This window comes from Brachyistius frenatus, unplaced genomic scaffold (genome assembly GCF_029030835.1).
Source record: "Brachyistius frenatus isolate BFR_SWC_R1_liver_20210118 unplaced genomic scaffold, ASM2903083v1 Contig_113, whole genome shotgun sequence".
In the NCBI taxonomy this organism is placed as follows: Eukaryota; Metazoa; Chordata; class Actinopteri; family Embiotocidae; genus Brachyistius; species Brachyistius frenatus.
The window spans coordinates 952,855-962,669 of NW_027210712.1; the positions used below are offsets into that span (position 1 = coordinate 952,855).

General features: G+C 43.7%; 1 protein-coding gene and 1 non-coding gene across 2 annotated transcripts; both read right to left on the reverse strand.

Annotated features, from left to right (window-relative positions):
• Positions 1–1,135: 1,135 nt before the first annotated feature.
• gpr155b (G protein-coupled receptor 155b) lies at positions 1,136–8,933 on the reverse strand. Its single transcript, XM_069712883.1, has 20 exons — positions 8,824–8,933; positions 8,055–8,282; positions 7,638–7,785; positions 7,383–7,512; positions 7,099–7,277; positions 6,763–6,915; positions 6,606–6,673; positions 5,973–6,144; positions 5,256–5,411; positions 4,930–5,013; positions 4,665–4,788; positions 4,468–4,552; positions 4,297–4,384; positions 3,907–4,141; positions 3,710–3,787; positions 2,806–2,960; positions 2,188–2,283; positions 2,009–2,073; positions 1,784–1,921; positions 1,136–1,278 (listed from the first exon to the last, which is right to left on the reverse strand). The coding sequence occupies exons 2-20, from the start codon at positions 8,210–8,212 to the stop codon at positions 1,230–1,232; spliced, it is 2,361 nt and encodes a 786-aa protein (XP_069568984.1). The 5' UTR covers positions 8,213–8,282; positions 8,824–8,933; the 3' UTR covers positions 1,136–1,229.
• A 428-nt stretch (positions 8,934–9,361) lies between these two features.
• Positions 9,362–9,443, reverse strand: trnas-cga (transfer RNA serine (anticodon CGA)). The gene has a single exon. It is a non-coding gene; the product is annotated as a tRNA-Ser (tRNA).
• Positions 9,444–9,815: the final 372 nt, after the last annotated feature.

Below are 9,815 nucleotides of genomic sequence, written 5' to 3' on the forward strand. Positions count from 1 at the left end.
ACAACAACAACAACCAGAAAACAAACTCCGACGGTAAGAACATCATTGGCTTTCAGTGAGCTGACCGGTACAGCTCACGAGTCTGCTCTTTATTATCGTCTTCTCTCCACTGGCACGTAAATGTCTCATAAATAATATCTGAGGACAACAAGGCTGATGAATGGCAGCTTGTCTTTACAAAAATATATAGACACGGACACACGGAGAATCCGGAGGCTAAACTGCAATCCAGACAAACAAAAACAAAACAAAACAAAAAAGGTCACTTTTCAGTCTCATGCTACTGTCACAGCAGTCTGAAGTCAGAGCTGTGACAAAGACAGAAACAGAAGAAAAGTCAAGAAGAGGAAAGGTCAAATACCAGCAAGGAGCGCTTGATTCCTTCACCGCCACGTCACCTGTGTATATTTCTAAATGCAGCCTCTCGATAGTGAAGTCTGAAAGGATGAACGACTAGCGACCACCATAAATAGCCTCAGAGAAATGTCAATCAAGGTAAAGCTGCCATCAAATGCACCACTTCACATCTTTATGGTGCTGAGGAGTCACACTGGCCTCCAAAAAAAAGAAAAAAAAAATCTCGATTATATTTCTGCAGAGAATTTGTGGGCTTGATATAATTCAGAGTCCAGAATATTTAGAGGCTGTTGGTCGGCTGCCGGTCGGTACCTCCAAAGCTTTCTCTCCTCGCCTGCTTTCCTGTCTCCTCTTCCTCACCTTCCTCTCCCCTCCCCCGTGTGAAGCGGTACAGCTGGCTGGGTTCGTCTCTGAAGCTCTGCCGGCCCGTCGGCGGATCCAACACTCCTCCTCGCTGAAGACGGGCGCCGTACAGTCGGGCCTCGGCCCGTCCGGCGCACAGCCCTCGTTCCACCAGCCAGTCTACCAAGTCGCCGCCTCGAAACGCGCCCTCGAGGCGTCGACGGAGCCGCGGCGGGCTCGCGGCACGGTTCGACTGCGGCTGGGGAATCGGCCGCTCGGGCGCATCGGACCCGGGATCATACTCTTCCGGGTTTCCTGCGAGGGGTCGGGACTGAAACGGAGTCTGGCTGCTGCTGGACTCGGCCGGATGGTGGTTTTGGTGAATCCGGTGCAGATTCTGTTGCTCCTGAAGATCCTGATGTGTGTGTAGGTGCTGATGGGAGGGAGAACGTCTCACAACTCCCTCCTCCTCCTCCTCCTCTTCCTCCTCCTCCTCCTCCTCCTCAAATCCCCCTCCAAACCTGTTATTATCAGAGGAAGGATTCACCTGTCGAAGCGTTCACACTCTCCCCTGAGCCACTATGGGAGGCGGGGGGAAGGGGGGAAGGGCAGGCAAAGATGAAGGGAACAAGAGAAGGGGAAGCAAAGAAAAAGGCGGGAAGCAGAAAAAAGAATTTTATGTGTTAGAAGAAAAAGCAGAGACGCACCAAAGATTGATAAAAAAAAAATAAAAAAAATCCAGCACAGGAGATTTTTTTTTTTTTTTAGGAAGGTGGTTACATTTCATATTCATAACATCTATAACAGGTATTAAAAAAATAAAATAAAAAAATAAAAAGTTTGGTGAAACTGCAGCAAGCAATCAACGGCCAGATAACATGCAAAGAGGCTTCAGAGAGAATCATGACGGTAATAATGTGGAAAATGAAGAGGATCAGAGTTCATCTACAGGAAACTTCAGATCAAAAACAATCACCGTGTGCTTAAATCAAATGTATCTATCCTTTAACAGGATGAATTAATGAGATGTTATGGATTTTCCAAAGGTATTAGACGTGTGACACACCAGATCTGGTGCTCGTACCTGCGTGTGTGCACGATGTCTTGGACACACTGGTCTTTGTGGTAGCGGACGAACTGCGTGCAGGTGAGCCGGACCTCCTCTGGAACGCCCGACGGACTCGGATCCTCCGGGTCTCTGCCCTGCCACAAGCTGAGCAACCTGGAAACAACACAAAAACACACCATTTTATTATTTGAGCTTAAATGAACGTCGAGAAACTGTAACGAATGAAAGTCTCAAGCTCGCCTCTTCTTGAAAGGCAAGATGATGAGGTGTCGGTCCAGACCGAAAATCCCGAAGGACAGGAAACCCTGGGAGAGAAAGAAGAAGAAGAAAATGCTGCATTTAAAGTGGAAGTTGTACACACACGGATGCGCACACACACACACACACACACACACACACACACAGAGCACACAGATTACCTGTCCATAGTTCGCCACCGCGCAGAAGAACTGCAGCTCGAGGTAAAGTCTTCCTGGATCTTTGTTGAACAGCCACCACAGACAGCTGGACAGGTTCTTCTCACACACACACACACACACACACACACACACACACACACACACACACACACACACACACAGATTGACCAATCAGAGAGCAGCTTTACGGATTAACATTATGGGTATTATATAAATCTAAAAAGTGTCATGTGATGCAACATTTACTGTAGCTGGAGATAACTCTACACACCCTGTTTGAGGTGATTTTTTTTTTTTTTTTTAAGGCTTCACATGTCTAGCTGATAAATGCAACACTTATATTTTGTAAATATTCACGTGTCATTTTATGTGGCTTGTCAATTAGATTCCTACTGAGTACAAACAACAACATATAAGACTCAATGTTTTGTGTTCACAAAAAATATATATTTTGGTTTCTGTAAAACCCTTTTGGATCAGAAGGGATGTGGAACTGTTGTTTAATCTTTACTTTTTTCTCTTTTTTTTTTATAAACAGAGATTAAAAAAAAAAAAGAGACCTTTTGTAACCTCAGTAGACTCACACCTTTTCTCACACACTGAGTGTTTAATGCTCACCGCGAGCAGGCTGACGATGAGCAGCAGACAGAGCAGCACATGTCTCACAGTCTGTTTGTCGTCGGTGGTTTGAAGGCCGGGCGGCGGCAGATTCAGCGGCTGCTCCGAGGAGGAAGAACTCTGCTGCTGCCCGTCACACAGCGCCTCACTGTGGCCTGCAGAGGAAATTAAACATAACCTGTTAAATTTCCAGTGAGATATCACACATTCTTCGTGTCTCCAATGTGTACCAAAAAAAAAAAAAAAAGCTGAATTTTCATTCATTTTCCTAAATGGAAGAATTATTATAAAAAGGATACACAGAAATGAACTCTCTTTTCTATCCACTGAATTTTGAAATACACCTTAACTACCAGTTCATCAGTGTTTATTTTGTCAGTGACATTTATGATAACAAATATTCGATGAGGACAAATAAAAACTAAAAAAGACAGACAGACGTTTGCCACTGACCCCGCAACAGTTAAGAATATCACCTGTAACCAAGGTAACCAAACGCAAAAATTAACATGACATTTGCATATGTATATATATATATATAAAGTCACAATTCACATAGAATGGGTGAATAATGAAATTAAATTCATGTTTGTGGTTCCTGTGCTGTTTGTGGTTTCTGTTCTGTTTGTGGTTCCTGTTCTGTTTGTGGTTTCTGTGCTTGTTTGTGGTTCCTGTTCTGTTTGTGGTTCCTGTTCTGTTTGTGGTTTCTGTGCTTGTTTGTGGTTCCTGTTCTGTTTGTGGTTCCTGTGCTGTTTGTGGTTCCTGTTCTGTTTGTGGTACCTGTTCAGTTTGTGGTTCCTTTTCTGTTTGTGGTTCCTGTTCCGTTTGTGGTTCCTGTTGTTTGTGGTTCCTGTTCTGTTTGTGGTACCTGTTCTGTTTGTGGTTCCTGTTCTGTTTATGATACCTGTTCTGTTTGTGTGCTCCCTCTGTGTGCTGGCGATCATGTCAGGTAGGGTCTGGAGAGGAGAGAAGCTGTGGATGTCTGCACAACACAATACAAACAAAAAACATGGTCATTGCAAATCATCTGATTACAGTTATAGACAGTCAGACCCGTTCGATATATATATATTTAAATACAGATATGCAGAACAGAGTTACCTGAGTTGATGCTGCATGCAGGTGAAGTTGCGATCAATGTCTGTGGTTGTTGTTGTTGTTGTTGTGGTGGATCCTCCAGGCCACCAGGGGCCCTCAGCTCATCGTTGATGCCCGTTATGCCAGCTATGTTCAGGGCATGGTAGCCGCTCTGCTCCCTGTCTCCCTGGCTGAGACCCATCAGAGATATTGCACCGAGGACCAGGCTGACGGCGAGAACTACCGCAGTGCTGATTATCTGGAGGAGCACAGAAAATAAATTGGCACAAGAATTGAATTTTAAATTCTGAACAAATGACGTTAAACCTGCGCTTCGATAAATAGACTTGAGAGAAAACAGGAGAAATTACACAATTAAAGAGACGGAGACAGAAAGTATTGTGTCGTTCCAACCTGAGCTCTGCCGTAGAAGAAGGCGGAGTCTATGGTGTCGGTCCTCTCTCCTGATATCAGAAGACCTCCGACTATCAGGAAGGGAACCCTACACACACATTTTAGAGGTTTAATTCCATTATTCTAATCTCATTCGAACTCTCTCAGGTGTTCGGTGCGCTGCCGACCTACCCCCAGCCCAAAATCATGAAGACTCCCGGTCGGAGTCTCAGCAGATCGTCTCTGTTCGTCAGAGCCAGACAGAGAGGGATTAAACCTGAAACAATATATAACACACACACACACACACACACTCAAACACCAGTGTTTACACAATTCATTTAAATATGTAATTTGACCTCTAACCCCTCACGAATATAAACACTTACCCGTCCAAATGTATGTGCTGTACAGAGAGCCGTAGAGCATAGTGAAGGTGAGAATTTTGCCGACCAGATTTTCGTTTTCTTTCACCAGGAAGTTCCACAAGATCATACTGACGCACACCAGGAACTGCAGAGGGAAGAGAAGAAAGTTAAAGTAAGAGCAGCAGAGGCAATGTGAGCTGCTTCATTAATATTTCATGGATTAATGAACAGAGAAGAGAAAAACATAAATGACATCAAATATCCACTTCTCAAGAGAAGGACTGACCTGCGCCAGGAAAAGATTCAACGCAAAGAGGTGAGGAAGTCTGTTGAATTTCCTGCTGAGCAACATCACCGCTATGGTCCACACCTGAGAGGAGACACAGGCACAGCTACTTTCATCTGCTTCATACACATTTCACCAACTTCCTGTCCTTGAGCTCTTCCTCCTGGTATTATCCACTGTAACTATAAAAAGATTATTCTTACACGTAATCTCCTTTTTTCACATCTCTTCTTCTTTTTTTTAAAAGTAGCATTTCCTATGTTTCACATTGACTGAACCACCGGGGGACTTTACAAGTATTGACCTCAATCTGTAAAGACACTCACCAGTGCTACGAGGCTGACGATGCTGATGTTGAAGCTGACGTTTTCCAGCTCCGTCACCAGCGGGGTCGGATCCATTAGAGGGATTGTTAACAACCAGGCCGACACGTACATGATCGGGGCAGAAAGAAATGTGCTGATGACCATCCCTGATGTTACCTAAAGAAAGAAATTTAAAAACAAAGTCATATAAATTTTTATATTTACTTCAATTCAGCTTTTTTGTGGATGAAATTCTAAAAATGATTAAAATATAACTGTTACAGTCGGATTTACAGGCAGGTTGTGTTTCTACTTGCTGCGACACAATTCACTTTCTCAGTCTTTCCTCAGCAGGTTCATCAAAAACAGACACCCATGTTGATAGAGCTTATTTTTCTTAACAAAATGACACACAATCTGTGTACAAGACAACTAATTTACTAACTTAAGTAGAAGAATGTAACTGAGAAATGTCAAAGCATGTAGATACAACTGTATGGCACATAATAACAAACAAAAACAAAAATGATCTTTGCTATGCATGCGTGTGTGTTTGATTCTGTTATGGCTTATTTTTGTCACGAAAGATGAAAGCTTAATAAAACACTAAAGTGGAGGAGGTCTTCTTTTCATTTTTTTTTTGTCCTGAATAATCCATTTCATATTTCACAATGTTTTAAATATTGTGTTTTTGCAAACTGGCATTTAAAGTAGGATTAATGCTGCAACACTACTTACCACCTCTAACTCCGTGTTGTAGTGCCCGGCGTAGATGGCCACGCTCGGCGCAGTTGGGAAGACTCCATATAGGAAAGCAAAGTTGGACAAGCTGGTGTGGTTGGCACTGGTGCTGTTCACTCCGATGTCCAGAATGTCCACCATGTCTTTACAGACCAGCGGCATCACCAGGCTGGGAGGACGACATTAAAGAGAGACAGAAAAAAAAGATCACAGATCGAGGAGTGTAATTAACATAAAATCAAAGCATTTCTATCCTAAAAACACAAATTGCTTATACATTTATTCAAAGTATTATTTATTATTTACCTGTGCAATCCAATGAAAACCAAGACTTTTGTGAAGCTTAAAAGTTTTCAGTTTTTGTTGAGATTATTTTACAGACTTATATTAAACTTACACTGCTTCTCTACATACTATATCTAAATGCACACACAATATCAGAAACATGTTTGAATATAATGCAGTCCTGCAAAACACAGCCACAAACACTGGCCATCACCCACATCTTCTAACACACACACACACACACACACACACACACACACACACACACACACACACACACACACACACACACACACACACACACACACACACACACACACACACACACAGCAGAGTCTCACTTACAGTTTGGCTGTGATGAGCAGAATCAAAGCGACTCCCGTGTCTCTGGTCAGTTTTCGAAGCTGGCCGACCTGCCACAGAAACAGACGGATATATGAAGATGTACTTGGTGCATGAAAATGAAAACAAAAACAAAAACAAACGATACAGCAAAACTCACCATGGTGAGGCCGAGGTAAAACAAAGCTGCGCCTCCAAATGAGTTGGCGAGACCGTCGATGAACTCCGACAGCACGGCGGGTATCCGCTGGCCCAGGGCAAAGTGGGAGATGATTCCCACGATCACCATGAACACTATCGGGTTCTTCGACACCTGAAAGAGGACGCATTGAGAATGTCTTTAAAAAAAACAAAAACAGCTGCATTAAACTCCAACCCCTTATAGTCAAATCAAAAAGAACAGCGATAAATGTAAAAAAAAAAACAACTGGGCCTTTAATTCGAACTTAAAAGTTTGGGAAACCATGGAAAATTTGGCTATAAAAGTATACCGTACCTGTAGGACTACAACTCCCACGATGCCGAGCGTGCTGCGCTGCGGTTGGCTGGTCTGCTTCCACCTCTGCACCTCACAAAGAGCGAAGCCGATGGGGTTGAGGAGCATGAGAGAGACCGGGGCAACTAGGTAAATGTACTGGAGGTATTCTGGATATGTGCTGCGATACAAAGCATCAACTGGAGAAAGTGGAGACAGAGACACGTAGAAAGAAAAGATATCATTTGTAATAAATACAGTATTTTTCTTGTATGAGGAGAGTTAGCGTTTTGAGTCTCTCTTACCTATCGGGTAGCCCAAGGCAAAGTCGTTACTCTGAGTAGCGAAGATGGCGTACAGACCGGCCTTGCTGTATCTGTTGTCTGGACTGGCCACCATCAGCGTCAGCACAAGTACCAGCACAAACACCGTCACCTGCGCACGAGACAGGAGCATGACTCGCACCACTTCCACAGGAAAATCACACTTTAGTTTTAACGGCACCTCCTCGCAAAAACTTAAAATACATTTGGTACGAGTGAGACAGCTCGGACTCGAACCTTAGCGATCAGGACGCTCCAGAGAAACGCCCAGATGACGTTTCCAAAGTCCAGCAGCACCATGTTTTTAAAGAGCAGAGCCGGAAGAGCAAACTTCGACACAAAGTTCCCCAAACCCTTCGCCTGGCTGGCCGTGATGATATCAGCCCTATGGGGAGGAATAGAATAAAAAAACAACAACACACACACACTTTCTTCACTGGTCACTTTTAAATTTTCACTGAGCATCTTCAAAACGTACGAGTTATCCATGATGTCTGCAAAATGAAGGAAATAAAACAATGGATGCTCGATCTTGGAATGCTTTTTGGGTGATATCCAATTTGGAGGTTGGAGTTAAGTATTAAAAAAACAAAACAATATGTAAATGGTCTCGACATCAGTCACAAACACGTCAAATGCTTTTTCCACGCCTACCTGCCGGCTATATATCCGCACAGTATGATGCCGAAGCACTCGAGGAGAGCCGGGAACAGCTTGTCGATGGACATGTGGGGCACCGTGACAGAGCCTGCCTCCGTGTTGTAGGAGATGTTCTTCCCGTGGATCGGCACGAAGCTCTTCGCCGTCTCCATGGCGATGACGGGATGGAGGTCAGGGACGGGGGGGAGGGAGGGAGGGGGGAAATCAATCAATAGCAGGACTCTGGGGAAGGAAGGGGGGGGCAAGCACGATAAATAATTAAAACAGGCAAGATATCAAAATACAGTGTAATGAAAGAAAGCAAAACAGTGAGGAAACAAATAAAGGTTTAAAGTGTGACGTGCAAATTTTGATGTCTACTTCCTGCAGGAAAATGAAGACTGTTAGAAATATAAAGGAGGAGGAGGAGGAGGAGGAGGAGGCTGAGTGAGCGTCTCAGGGCACCCTGAAACTCTTAGATACGCACCTGCATTATCATAAGCTATGATAACACAGGCAAGTCAGCCTGTTTCAATTCAGTGGCGGAAGGTTTCTACAGTCCCGACGGTATTTCAGCAAGCTAAAAACAACAACAACAACAACAACAACAACAACAACGATGTAATGTCACGTGAAACGGAGCTGACAGCCTTCAATGACAGCACCGTTGTTGCTGGCCGTTAGCGTTAGCATGCTACAAACAAATCAGAGGGTAAGACAACGCAAATGGCGCGAGTGTTGTCATTCAGCTATAAATGATTTATTTAAAAGTGACATTCTTTACCTCGGAGTCTCAGACGACCATTTTCACCGGGTAAAGCAGGTCATTAGTCCGGCTCGGTGTGCAAGCAGCCCGTGTTTTGTGCCGTTTGGATGAGAGGCTCCGTGAATCTGACAGCTGCCGAGACTGGCGACGCCCTTAGGACGCGATTGACCGACGTTTCAGCCAATCAGCGGTGAGATACGCTCCTGACGCTAACTCTGATTGGATTAAAAAAAAACACTAAAAAAAAACAGCTGCGTGATCTGGGTGTGATGCAGCATCATGTGAGGAGGTGGGGGGAGGGGGGGGTGATTAAATGTTTGGAGCTCATTACAGATTAAAAATGAAATCCTGGAAAGTGTTTTGGTCATTTTTGGCTGAATACGTTTTTAATATTCCTTCTTTTGAGAAGTAACATTGGCTTGATCAAGGGAAGAAGGATGTTTTTTTTTTTACTTTAGATGTCAACATCTCTTTCAGCTCCCAGGGGATTAAATGCTTCAGAACAATGCATGATATTTTTTTTCTAGATTATATAGATATCCAGAAGCAAAGCAATCGCTGTGAGCAGGATTTGAACCTGCGCAGGGAAACCCCATCAGATTTCGAATCTAACGCCTTAACCACTCGGCCATCACAGCTCTCTGCTACACGATACCCAGAATAATCGACCCAACATGCACATACCTTTAAATCTGAATATCAGATATGATCAGTACTCACAGGAGGAGTTTGATTTTACTGCTTTTAGAATTACCCAGTAGGAAAAGCAGGAAAGGTCTCCGTGTATTCTAGATGGGGCGACATCAATCATCGGCTTTATCAGACTTAAGAGGCACTTTTTAAATTCTCCAGGTCGAGCAAAGTGAATCTTCAGGAGTCTTTTTTTTGTTGTTGTTGTTGTAGAAATCCACCAGCTTTCCTATCTTTAACGGCCCATCAAGTTTTCATGATTTAACCAAATTTCTGATAACAAAATTGTCATCGTCAACGTCACAAATTATAATGAGACG